At 48.0% G+C, this 13840-nt stretch overlaps 1 protein-coding gene across 1 annotated transcript; it reads left to right on the top strand.

The window, feature by feature from the left end:
* The first annotated feature begins 267 nt into the window (after window positions 1-267).
* LOC122745678 (zinc finger protein 501-like) lies at window positions 268-13587 on the top strand. The gene is made up of 4 exons (XM_043991086.1): window positions 268-432; window positions 1961-2148; window positions 9148-9720; window positions 12875-13587. Exons 2-4 carry the CDS (start codon window positions 1963-1965, stop codon window positions 13574-13576), a joined length of 1461 nt encoding a protein of 486 aa, XP_043847021.1. The 5' UTR covers window positions 268-432; window positions 1961-1962; the 3' UTR covers window positions 13577-13587.
* Window positions 13588-13840: the final 253 nt, after the last annotated feature.

Raw genomic sequence — 13840 nt, 5'->3', positions numbered from 1 at the left:
CCCCTGGCGGCCGTGCACAAAGAGGCCCGTTTGGGGCTAGCAGAAGGGGACTCTACCCCTCTCTGTGTGGGTCATCAGGCTGAGGTGCCTGGCTGGGCTCCCCGACAGCTGGGAAAGGAGAGGCAGGGGCAGGAACCCTGGGCCTGGAGAGGCCGGGTGAGAATCCACCCGTTGGGATACTTGGCTGCAGTGGGACACCTGCAGTACCCAGTCCCAGGCGGGTCGTTCTGCTGGCTGGGGAGCCCCGTGTGACAGGTGTAGGTGGAATCCGTCTTGGGGCCACAGCCCACACAGGTCTTGTTCCATTGCTGACTGATGGTGTTGAAATAGTCGCCGAAGGAGCCCAGGGAGAGGAGGCTGGGAGGGGTCCCTCCTGCTGCTCTGAAGTCTGGCCCAGAAGTACTCTTGTTCCGGTCTGGGTCAGACAAGAAGGTTTGCCTGCTAGGAGGTTGGGGGATTTGTTGTAAGGTTTGGGTGAGGGGCTGGGCTGAATGGGGGGAAGGAATAATCAGCAGGGTGTGTGGACTGAGGCCCAAGCCAGGCCCAGCTGAGTCCCACAGGAGAGATGGGGGCATCTGAAAGAGCAGGAGTTTGCTGACCAGGCACCTGCTGCACTCCCAGGCCGGGCCTCAGGGCCAGAAAGACCAAGCCAAAGATGAAACAAGGTCCTCCCCACGAGGAGCTTCCATTCTTCCTGGAGGCTGTGTGGGGAGGGCCTAGTCCTAGGCCCCCTTCTTAGAGGTGAGGAAGCAGGCCTGGAAAAGTGAGAGGACATGTCCAAGGTCCTCAGTGCCATGCCCCTGTCCAGATGTGTGCTCTGCCCTGACCTTTGGGCGGCTTCTGCATCCTGAGCTCAGGACAGCTGGAGAAGTCCCAGGTCTGTGGAGGCCTTCCTTTGGGGCAGGAGCACGGATGACCAGTCACAGGGCCCAGAGCATCCCCCACATGGCCCAGGTTGGCCCAGGTTGGCTCAGGCTGGAAGGGGCAGAGGAGGCCTGCTCCCCAGCAAGTGGCCATTCAACCTCTGGCCAAAGAAACAGAATGATGCTGTGCAGAGGAATCAAAGTCCTGTTTGACCCTTCTTAGCTATGTGACCCTGGGCATGCTGCTGCTCCTCTCAAGGCTGTTTCCTCATGAGAAAAATGGGGATAATAATAGCTCAAGGCCCACCTTTTCTGGGAGGCTTAGAGTCAGCATGGTCTGGAACGTGTTTTGTAAACCTTCCAGACTCTGAAGAGTTCCACTCCTCTTGTTGCCTGGATCCCAGTTAGGATTGGGGAGCTGGGGAAGGCGGTCCGGAGGAGAAGAAAGCACTAGGATTCTAGAGGACCTAGGACTTGGGCAGCTCTGGGGATGGTCAGACAAGTTGGGGGCCTGTTTAGAAGGAGAATCAACGTGATGACTGAGATCAGTATGAAAGGAAGAGCAAATACGGCCCAGCTGCTCCTGGGGCTGGCGAGACCATGATGAGAAGGAGGATGGAGGTTGGAAGACATGGGGGCTGCCTGGAGTGAAGGCTGCCATTATTATATGAGGGTCATTGTGTGTGTGGGGGGGCAAGAACCCTCTGCTGTGCCCTCTGTTGTGCCCTCTGCTGTGCCCCTCTGCTGTGCCCTCTGTCGTGCCCCTCTGGGCTCTCTGGGTCAGGATGGTCCTTGGAGGTGCCTGAGGCCTGCTCACTTCAGGCTACAGAAGGTGAGAGGCCAAGGCCCAGAGAGTGGCAGAAACCTGTGTTCCCAGGTTGTGCCCCAAGGGTTCTGAGTGCCCTCCCTTCCATGTCTTCTGTGAGGTGCTTCCTCCCCTGGCTCCCCCGACTCCTCTCGGTCCTGAGTCATTCCCGGTGAGGGCTTCGGGCCCTTTCCTGGGCCCCCTTCTCCAGACAGCCTTCTGGGCTTTCTTCCACTTCCCTTTACCTGTGTCTGGGCTCCTTTTGGATTCAGACCCCTCTTCTCTCTTACAGACATGGAGTGTGACTCTACAGGCCAGGGCAGGCAGCCCAGGGAAGCAGGGGTGAGTGCCCTACTGCCCCGCCAGTCATATCCTCGAAGCCATCACCCAGTGAGGGAGGGACCTGGGGAACCAGGTCCCCGGGACTCCATTCCAGGCTGGCAAAAGGGCTCTGGGGCACAGGAGACCCTGAAGGCCAAGGTAAGTGACGGGAATTCCCATCCTGGCCTTGGTTGGGTCCAGGGGGACGTGCTCCCATTATTGATCCTACGGTGAGGCAGAGTCCTGAGATGGGAAAGGTGAAGCCTGGAAAGGAGGGGGACTTTCCCTGGGTTCCATATGCAGTGGAAAGCTGGGCCAGGATTAGAACTCAGAGCTTGGCTGCTCTTCTTCCTAATTGTCTTCCACTTCTTGTATTTGCGTTCCCAGTCAGTCATTTTCTCTTTTGCTTTTTTTTTTTTTTTTAGTGAGGCAATTGGGGTTAAGTGACTTGCCCAGGGTCACACAGCTAGTAAGTGTTAAGTGTCTGAGGCCGGATTTGAACTCAGGTACTCCTGATTGCAGGGCTGGTGCTCTATCTACTGCGCCACCTAGCTGTCCCTCTCTTTTGCTTTTTCAAACAAGGGCAGCCACCGAGGATTCAAGTTTTTTGATTCTGCCTTTTATTTCTGCTGTGTAGGCCAGAGGTTCTGCCCTCACAGTTGTGATTTCTCCTTTAGACCCTGCTGGCACAGGCTGCTGTGGTCCCTAGCCCTCTAGGGAATCCTCCAGAGGCTCTGCCTCCTTGTGCTTTGATTCGTTTTCCTTCAACTGCAACATTTACTAACGGATCTCTGGGCTCTTTTAGCTGATGTGGAGGCTGTGTTCTATTCCGTTGTTAATAACTTCCCTCTTGCTTTATGTTATTTTTTGAGACTTTCAGTTTTATTGATGTAGTTTATTTTTATATTACACACATTCACAGATTACCCCCACTTTGTGAGACATCTGTCATAACAGAGTAAAACAGTTAAGTAATAAAACTAACAACACAGTGACCTTATCAGAAAACGCATGCAACATTTGACATCTATAGCATCCCTCCCCCCTTTCTATTTTCAGAAATACATTTTATTTCTTTCTTTTTTTTTTCAGGGCAATGGGGGTTAAGTGACTTGCCCAGGGTCACACAGCTAGTTAATGTCAAGTGTCTGAGGCCGGATTTGAACTCAGGTACTCCTGAATCCAGGGCTGGTGCTCTATCCACTGTGCCACCTAGCTGCCCCAGAAATACATTTTCTTTCACTCCTATCTTCCCATCCCTTTGGAAAAAAAGGAAAAAAAACCAGATTTCTTGTATTAAATATACAGAGTCAAGCTAAACAAATTCCTCCAATGGCTGTACAAAAATATGTATGTTTCATTTCATATCCTAAATCCATCATCCCTCTGTCATGGTTAACATGTTTCATCATCATTTCTCTGTAATCTTGAGTCATTGCATATCATGGTACTGATTACCCTGGGTCTATTCATTTAATTGATTTTTAGTTTAAAAAGTCCTCAAAATTGTTGTTTTGAAATGTGATGTTAGTCTAAACTGTCCTGGTTCTCACCCACCTTGGCATCAGTTCACATAAGTCTTTCCATGTCTTTGGAAACATGGTTTCCTCATTTCTTACAGCACAATAGCAATCTGCCATATTTGTGTTCCAGCTTATTCAGCCACGCCCCAGTTGATGAGCATGTCCTTAGTTTCCAGTTTTTGCCACCACAAAAAGAGCTAGGAATATTTTTTGTACAAGTAAGACCTTTTCTTTCTTTAGTCTTTTTTGGGTATAGGCCTAATTATAGCAGGGTCAAAGGGCATGTGCTCTTTAGTAAATTTTGGTGTATCATTCCATATTGTTTCCCAGAACGGCTGTGCCCATTCATAGCTTGGCCAGCAGTGTATCAGCCTTCCTGTTTCCCATGGCCTCTCTGATATTGACCATTTGCCTTTTTGGTCATCTTTGCTACTTGGAGGGGATGAAAGCAGGGACTATTTTTGCCTTTCTTTGTATGCCCAGCACTTAGCCCAGTGCCCAGCACATGGTAGACTTTTAAAAAATTAAAAAAATATTTTAATCATAAAAGTATTTATTATTTTCTAGTTACATGTGGAGATAGTTTTCAACGTTTGTTTTTATAAGATTTTTAGTTCCAAAATTTTCTCCCTTCCTTCCCTCCTCCCTGCCCAAGACAGCAAGCAATCTGATATAGGTTATATATGTATAGTCACTTTAAATATATTTCTGCATTAATCATGTTGTAAAAGAAGAATCAGAACAAAAGGGAAAACCTCAAAAAAGAAAAACAGGGACAGGTGGCACAGTGGATAAAGCACCAGCCCTGGATTCAAGAGAACCTGAGTTCAAATCTGGCCTCAGACACTTGATACTTATTAGCTGTGTGACCCTAGCAAGTCACTTAACCCTCATTGCCCTGCAAAAAAAACAAAAACAAAAAACAATAAAAGTAGAAAAAGTATGGTTCAATCTGCATCTAGATTCCATAGTTCTTTTTTCTGGATGTGGAGAGCATTTTCCATCATGAGTCCTTTGGAATTATTTTGGATCATTGTATTGCTGAGAAGAGTTAAGTCTAGGGGGCAGCTAGGTGGTACAGTGGATAAAGCACTGGCCCTGGATTCAGGAGGACCTGAGTTCAAATCTGGCCTCAGACACTTAACATTTACTAGCTGTGTGACCCTGGGCAAATCACTTAACTCTCATTGCCCCACCAAAAAAAAAAAAAAAAAGAGTTAAGTCTATCACAGTTGATCATCACACAGTATTGTTGATACTGTGTATAATGTTCTCCGGGTTCTTCTCATTTCACTTAGCATCATTTCTTATAGCACAATACATTCATATACCACAACTTGTTTAGCCATTCCCCAATTGATGGGCATCCTCTCAATTTCCAATTCTTTGCCACCGCAAAGAGAACTGCTATAAATAATTTTGTATATTTGAGTCCTTTTCCCTTTTTTATAATCTCTTTGGGAAAAAGGGTATCACAGCTTTATAGCCCTTTGGTCATAGTTCCAAATTGCTGTCCAGAATGGTTGGATCAGTTCACAGCTCCACCAACCAATTTTTCCACAGCTTCTCCAACATTTATTATTTTCCTTTTTTGTCATATTAGTCAATCTGATTGATGTGAGGTGGTAACTCAGAGTTGTTTTAATTTGCATTTCTTTAATCAATAGTAATTTAGAGCATTTTTTCAAATGGCAATAGATAGCTTTGATTTCTTCATCTTAAAACTGCCTGTTCATATTCTTTGACCTTTTCTCAATTGGGGAATGACTTGGATTTTTACAAATTTGATTTAGTTCCTGATATATTTTAGAAATGAGGCCTTTATCAGAAATACTGGCTGTAAAAATTGTTTCCCAGCTTTCTGCTTCCCTTCTAATTTTGGCTACATTGCTTCTGTTTGTACAAAAACTTTTAAATTTTAATATAATCAAAGCCATCCATCTTGCATTTCATAATATTTTCCATCTCCTGTTTACATAGTAGGCTTTTAATAAGTGCTTGTTGACTGAGTCTCCTTTACCTTGCTGGGGCTCTTGGTACCTTGTGGGAGCAGCTGAATCACTTTATCTCTTGCGTGGCTCAGAGAGAGGGTCCTGTCCTCCATCTTGTTGGTCCCATGTCCCAGAAGTCCTATTCAGGTCTTCAGATCACAGGACCTTCGATCTAGAGCCAACAGGGGTCTCAGATGGCATGTAGGCAACTGCCTCATTTTATAGATGAGAAAACTGAGGCCCTCTGAAGGGAGCAGATTGGTCCAAGGTCACACATAGTCAGTGACAGAGCTGGGATGCAAGCCTTCTCCAAAGACCAAATCAGATGAATGGCAGAGACAACCTAGCCACTGCCAGAGGTTTCTGAAGGGTCGTGGAGAAGAGGAAGGACAGGGTGGAGCCAGTGAGTTCCACTTTAATTCCTGTTGAGATCCCTGACCTGGGACCTCTGGAATTTGGCTATGATAATATTCCTGGGAGTTTTCATTTTGGGATCTTTTTCAGGAGGTGAGCAGTGGATTCTTTCATTTTCTGTTTTACCCTCTGGTTCTAGAATATCAGGGCAGTTTTCCTTGATAATTTCTGGAAAGATGATGACTAGGCTCTTTTTTTGATCATGGCTTTGAGGTAGTCCATTCATTTTAATTATCTCTTCCAGATCTGTTTTCCAGGTCAATAGTTTTTCCAGTGACTAGTTGGTGTCTGTAAAGTGGCTAAAATTCTAGCGAGGCTGTCTAAAAATCTAATAAGTGGTCGCCAATAAATTAGAAGCTTTAGCAAGGGTTTAGACTTTTAAGCATTTATTAAGGAGCACAAAAATTTGGTGAGGAGAGAGAAAGAGGCCAAGGTGCCTACATCTATCTATCTAAAGGAGCCTGCATTTCTGCTCCATTTCTCACGAAGTCCTTGGCGAAAGAGAGTGAGCCTCGCCCCTTCTTCATCCCAGAAGCCTCCTGTGAAACCAGATGTAGGGCTGTCCAAACACACACAGCTCCAAGCTAATTGGCTGGTAGCTTTGATCGACAGTACTCACCAGCAAACGTCACTTCCTGATGCCAAGGAACTGACCTTCCAAGCCACATGGCTTGCCCTCAGACACCTTCTCCTCATGGCAGAGCTTTCCTATAGTATCTCTCCAGCAAGGGGTGTCAATCCAATTCCCCAGTTCTCACACTAGTGAGATATTTCACATTGTCTTCTTTTAAAATTTTTATTCTTTTGGCTTTGTTTTATTGTTTTTTTATTTTTCATGAAGTCATTAGCTTCCATTTGCTCAATTCTAATTTTTTAAGGAATTATTTTCTTCAGTGAGTTTTTGTATGTCATTTTCCATTTGACCAATTCTGCTTTTTAAGGACTTTTTTCTTTTGGTCAATTTTTGTGCCTCTTTTCATTTGGCTAATTCTGCTTTTCAAGGTATTCTTCTCCTCATTGGCTTTTTTTATTTTAAAATCTTTTTTTACCATTTTGCCCAGTCTGTTTTTTAAGGTGTTATTTTCTTCAGTATTTTTTGTGTCTTTATTAAACTGTTGACTCTTTTAAAAATGATTTTCTTGCATTATTCTCATTTCTATTCCCAATTTTTCCTCTACTGCTCTTATTTGATTTTCAAAATCCTTTTTGAGATTTTCCATTGCCTGAAACCAGTTCATATTTTTCTTGGGGGCTTTGGATACAAATGCTTTGTTACCTTCTTCTGAGGGTATATTCTGATCTTCCTTGTCACCACAATAACTTTCTTATGATCAGAATTTTTTTTGTTTGCTCATTTTATCAGCCTATTTCTTGACTATTTCTTCGTGTTAAGGCTAAAATTCTAGCTAGTCTGTCTAAAATATTTAATGAGTGGTCGCCAATAAATTATAAGCTTTAGCAAGAGTTAGACTTTTAAGCATTTATTAAGGAGAATAAGAATATGGTGAAGAGAAAGAGAAAGGCCTAGATTCATCTACCTATTAAAGGGAGAGTGCATTCCTAGCTCTGCTCTCTGCCAGAGTCCTCAGGAAGGAGAGTGAGTCAGAGCGCCAGCCTCCCCATTCTTCCTCCCACAAGCAAATGTCACTTCCTGACAACAAAGAAAAGACACATGGTCTTGCCCTCAGAGACTTTCACCTCATGGCAGAGCTTTTCTACAGTAAGTCTCCAGCAGGTGGCGTCATTCCAGTCATTACATTGGGTTAAAAAATAGTCAACTTCACATATACATAATGAGGAGCTGTGACTGGATAGCCATTGACCTGGAATGATCTGACAGACTGTAAACTCATTGTATCAGTCAATCAACAAACATCAACTAAGTGCCTTCTATGTACTGGGCACCATGCCAAAGGATGGGGATACTGAGACAAAGAACAAAGGAGCTGATGGTCTGACTGGCAAGAGGGAAAGCTCCTATGGGCTTAGTGAAGCCAAATGTCAAAGGGCATAGGGCTGGGGAGGGGGGCTGAGGTTAGGCCCACTGTGCTCTGTCCTGCCAGCTGCCCCTGTACCAGGGGCCCAGGCCTGGTACTCTCTTCCTTCTTCCTTCCTCCACCTCTGTCTTCACAGAGTTAGAGAGTCAGAGCTGAGAGGCAGCCCTCCGGAGCCGTCTTGGCCGAGCCTGAGCCCCCCATGCAGAAGTCTCCTGTACAGCCCACAGGCCCCACGAGCATCAGCATCCTTGCCTTTGGGGATGGCTTGAACCATCAGCAAATGTTTTCTTCTTTGATCCTGCCTCCCTGCTGCCACCCTTTGTGGCCAGTTCTACATTCTGGGGCCTTAAATGGTTAAGTCAACAAGCATTTATTAAGCACCTACTATGTGCCAGGCACTGTGTTAAGTTCTGGGGATACAAAGAAAGGCAGAAATAGCTCCTCTCCACAAGGCACTCATATTTTAATGGGAGAGAAGCAACTAAATAAATGTATACAAACAGGATCTATGTAGGATTCCTTATTGCAAATACTTAATAGGAATAGGGAAAAATCATAGAAGGAAGGCACAAAAATGAAAATTGGCAAAGAAGGTGAGAAGCTGAGCCTTGTAGGAAGCAGGGGAGCCGGCAAGCCGAGATGAGGAGGGAGAACGTGATGATCCTGAGGGACAGAGAAAACGCCCTGAGTCAGGAGATGGAGGGAGGCACCTGTCAGTGCCTCAGAGAGGATGGGGCGTGTAAGGAGACTGCAGAGCCAGGAGGGGCTAAACCATGAAGGGGTTTAACCGTCAGACGACATCTTGTGGTCCTGGAGTCGACGGGGAGTTTCATGAGTAGAGGGCAACATGGTCAGACCCGCACTTCAGGAACATCCCTTTGGTGGCTGCTGTAGAAGGGCCTAGAGGCAGGCAGACCCCCGGTGGCTGTGGCAGGGGCAGTGGTCTGGCCGCGAGGGGCTTTGGGCCAGAGGAGGGGGGTGTGTTGGAGAAGGGCTGCAGAGATGCACTTGGCGGGCCTCAGCACCGGCTTGGATAGGGGAGTGAGAGGTAGTGAGGAGTCCAGGATGACTCGGGGGGCTGGGAGGAGGGTGTGGGAGCCCTCACCAGTTATGATGACCTACTCTTAGGCACTTGGGGAGGCAGGGTGCTTGGCTTTCCCAGGGACTTGGGTGGACTGACTGTCTCTGGCCTGTTTCTGATTTCATTAACCCATAATGTCTTCCTTTCTTCAGGAGCCTGAAGTGTCCCCAAAGGACGAGCAAGAGAAGCCAGTGGTAGTGGAGGAGCTGGCGGAGCAGACCGACCACAAGCAGCCCACACAAGTTTCCCTCCCAGGCCTGGTTCATCTCATCAGTGATGATGGGGTTCGCTCCACAGCCCTTCTCATTCGAGGCAAGATGGTGGCCTCGGCTACCAAGGTTGTGGCTGAGGCTTCTGGGGAGACCCCAGTGGAGGAAGAAGAGGCTGAAGTGGAGACCGAGGAGGCGGAGGAGGAGGAGCCAGGAAGGGAGGGAGAGTCAGAGGCAGCACTGCCTGGCTCTCGGGAAGGCCTCAAGGTCGGAGAGGGCCTGGTGGGGGATAAGCGATTCCTGTGCGTGGCCTGTGGCAAACACTTCAAGAGGGCTTGGGAGCTGCTCAGCCACGAGGTTGTCCATAACTCGGCCCGGCCCTTCCGCTGTGACCTGTGTGACGCGGCCTTCAAGCGTCATTCTGATTTCAAAAGCCACAGGCTGGTCCACAGTGAGGAGCGGCCCCACACCTGCGAAGCCTGTGGCAAAGGCTTTAAGAGGGCCAGCAACCTGCAGGTAAGCCATGGGAGCATTGGCCTGGGAAGGGAGAAGGGGTAGGAGATCTGAGAGGGAGAGGGAGAAGATGGGGGATTGAGAAGGGAGAGGTCCAGGAGGGGAGAGAGAGAAAGGCAAAGGTGGGAGGCTGAGGAAAAGAGAGGGAAGGAGAAGGGAGGAGAAGGGGACGTGGAGGAGAAGACATTGGGAAGAGGAAGAAAGAAAGGAGGAAGGGGAGCGAGGGCAGCAGGACAGGTTGGAGAAGGAGGAAGGGAGGTGGCTCTCCGTCCCTCCAGTCTCTCCGAGGTCCTGCTCCGGTCTCATTTCCCTCCTTTCACAGACTTGACTGTATTGTTGACCAGTCAGACTTAGCCCTGCCCTCTTTTCCTGATGCCCCCTTGTCCCACCTTGCCAAGCCCTGACCATCTAGCTTCTCTGAACTATATTGGGCAGTCAGAGGACTCTGCTGACCGCAGTGTGCACCGTCCTCTTTGCTGAGCTCCTCCTGCTTCTCCATGTCTCTCCACCACTTCTCCCATTCTCTTCTGTTACAGTCCACAGGATGACAGGGCCCTGGCCAAAAGCAGCTGGCGACCCCATCCCCTCCCTTCTTCTCGGGGAGCTCACTTCTTTAATAATTTCTTCTCCTCTCTTTCATCCATATTAGAGTTTTCTTCAGCTATTGGCTGCTTACCCAGTTCTCTGGCTAAGAACTTGCCCACTTCTCTTCCAACTTGAAAAAACCTTCACTTTATCATGACATTCTCTCAAGACCTTGTCATATTTCTCCTGAACGCCTGTCTGTTATTACTGATTTGCTGCTGGATATGACTCATCCATGCTCTCTTGACATATCTAAAATGGGACTATTTTTTTCTTTGAGGCTTACCCTTCTTCAAGCTCACCTTGTTTCTGCTGAGGGCACCATCATCCTTCAGTCACTTAGGCTCCCAGCGACTTGGATTCTTCTCTTTGACTCACTTCCCACATCCAATGGGAAGTCTTTTAAATTCTTCCTCTTCATTATCTCTCAGAACCATCTTGCATATGACCATTGCTCTACTTTAGATCCTTATCATCTTTCACCTGTCTCCCCTCACCCATTCCAGTTCATTTGCTGAACAGCTGCCAAAGTGATGTTCCTAAAGCATGGGTATGACCATGTTACTCCCTTGCTTAAGAACATTCGGTGGCTCCCTGTTGCCTCTAGAGTCAAAAACAGACTTTTCAGCCTGACCTTTAAAGTCCTCCACAACATGGTAACCACCTACCTTTCTAATCTTCTTTCACACTATTTTGTCTTTTACTCTTGGTTTTAGGCAAACTGACCCACTAGCCAGCTGTTTCCTCTTCACATCATTCCCTCTCTTGGTCTTCCATGTGTGGAATGCTCACCCTCCTCCTCATCTCTACCTCATAGAATCACTAGCTTCGTTCACAACACAGTTCTCCTTCTGCCTCCTCCTGCATGAGGTCTTTCCTGATCTCCCTGTTAGTGCCTCATCCATCTTGAAATTAAGTAATTTCATACATGAAGTAAATATTTTATGTGTGTTTGCATATGTTAATATAAAACACTCACTCCCATATTTCCCATTATTATCCCAAGCTCTATAGCAGGTGTTCCAAGCCTATTTTTGTTTGACTTTTCAGTAAAACTTCTCCCTGTTCAGTGTGAAAAGAAGTAAATTCTAGTGTTTGCTATCCATTCACATGTAAGAACAAAATAAAAAGATTACTTTTTATTCTCCAAGGATAATCCCAACATTTTATAATTTCAGTGTTTGGAAATCAATTTAGAATTTCTAGAATATTTCAATAGAATAATTTAGTCATTTACCGCTTCCTTGACAAACTTCTCATACATTCTGCATACCCTTGATTAGGAATGCCACCCCTAGAGTGATCCAAGGGTATTTTTAGATATTTTCTTTCTCATTAATAAAATTTCAACCTTTTTTCATGAATTGGATTGAGTTTCCACCCCATTTCATTAAACATTTATTAATAAACTGGAAAAATGTCCTTTCCCAATAGTAGTTACTCCTATTTCCTTCTAAATCAAATCATTCAGTTGCTTGTGATTAAATAAATGTTAACATTACTTAAATGTAAAACTTAAATAATAAACAGAACCACAGTAATTATTTACAAATATTTTGGCTATGAGAAAAATCACAGTCATCTCAAATCTTCACTATTAAAGCAGATGACTTCTCTTCACTTCTGGAGACTTCACTTCATTCAGTTCATTTCCAATACTATTGAAAACTTCTCAAGAATACTCTTCATATTTCTCCTCAAGTTGAATTCAGTTTCTCAGGAAATATTATATTAGCTATTCTCTCCTCTCTTTAGCCAGCACACACACAAAAGGTCTTTCTAGAATACATGAAGTGCTAATTCCTCACAGACCCTTTACAAAAATTTCCTCCCATAACATGAAGGTTTAAGACAGTTTTCACAAGAAAGAAGATTCTCCTTTTTTTCTCTTTGACCTTCCTACAGTTTATCTCATAAAACTCCTAAATCCAATATAAAAACACAGAAATTCTTCCAATTTTTTTCTGGAGAAGTGCTGGTAGCAAGACATGTTCCATGGTAACACCCAAACCCCGAGTTCAGATGCTTTATCTGCAGCATTCCATTTGACTCTTTTGTGAGGCAATTGGGGTTAAGCGACTTGCTCAGGGTCACACAACTAGTAAGTGTCAAGTGTCTGAGGCCGGATTTAAACTCAGGTCCTCCTGACTCCAGGGCCGGTGCTTTATCCACCACACCACCTAGCTGCCCCTCCATTTGACTCTTAAAGATACAGTAGTAACAGTATCCATTGTCTCTCTGGAAGAGCCTATGGAAGAGGGAGTAGCAATATTTTTGTATTTACTAAGCAGCCCTCTTGGACGGGTAGCTCCCTGAGGGCAGGCTCAATTTTTGTCTTTGAATCCCTTGCTTTTCCAAAATGCTTGGCACAGGTATGCCCTTAATAAATAACTTGCTGAATGAAATCGAACCGAGTTGACTTGACTTGAGAAGGCCAAGGGACAGGGATGGTGGGGGCCAGGCAATGAGGCAGGAGGAGAGGGAGAGCAGGGGGAGGAGGAGAGGGCGAGCAAAGGGGAGAAGCCCGGGCCGGAGGGCGGCCTTGGTCAGCTCAGCCCTCCCCTCCCCCCAGGAGCACCGCCGCATCCACAGCGGGGAGCGGCCCTTCCCCTGCCCGGCCTGCCCGAAGCGCTTCAAGTCGCCCTATGAGCTGCAGCGGCACTCCTCGCAGCACGCCTCGGCGCGGCCCTTCGCCTGCCCGGACTGCGGCAAGGCCTTCGCGGCGGGCCCCGCGCTGCTGCTGCATCGGCGCCAGCACTGCCAGGACAAGCCCCACGCGTGCAGCGCCTGCGGCAAGCGCTTCACCTACGGCCACAGCCTGCGGGTGCACGAGCGCGTGCACACGGGCGCCCGGCCCTTCGCCTGCCCGCTGTGCGCCAAGGCCTTCAAGCAGTCCAACGCGCTGACCTCGCACCGCCGCGTGCACTCGGGCGAGCGCCCGTACGCGTGCGCCACGTGCGGCAAGGCCTTCAAGCAGTCGTCCTACCTGGCCGTGCACCAGCGCTCGCACACGGGCGAGCGGCCTTACGCCTGCCCCACCTGCGGCAAGGCCTTCGCCCGGGCCTCGCTGCTCGTGCAGCACCGCCGGGTGCACAGCCCGGCGCGTCCCTTCCCCTGCCGCTACTGCCCCAAGCTCTTCAAGGGCCTGGCTTACCGGGCTGTGCACGAGAAGGTGCACACCGGGGACGCGCCCTACAAATGCCACGTCTGCGGCAAGGGCTTCCCCCACCCCAGCAACCTGCTGCAGCACGGGAAGGTGCACAGTGATGGCTGAGACCTGGGGGGGGAAGGCTGGGGGGGTCAGCCCACGCGGGCCCCTGCCCTGTGTGGAAGGCCAGCCGGCCAGCCGAGGCGCCTGCGGCAATGGCTGGGGTGGCCCAGGCCCGAGGGGCAGCTGCAAAGCAGGGGAGGCCGCCGCCCACCTGTAGAGCCGGCCCGGGTGGGGTGCGGCCCCTCTCTCCGAAGATGCTTCGGGCATGCGACCAGTGGGCCGGGCACATCCAGCAGCTGCGGTTCTGCCATGGCTTGGTCCCTTGTG

The sequence above is a fragment of the Dromiciops gliroides genome, chromosome 3 (assembly GCF_019393635.1).
Source record: "Dromiciops gliroides isolate mDroGli1 chromosome 3, mDroGli1.pri, whole genome shotgun sequence".
NCBI classification, from domain to species: Eukaryota; Metazoa; Chordata; class Mammalia; order Microbiotheria; family Microbiotheriidae; genus Dromiciops; species Dromiciops gliroides.
The sequence above is the reverse complement of the archived record's forward strand: the minus strand, read 5'-3'. Positions and strand labels throughout refer to the sequence as shown.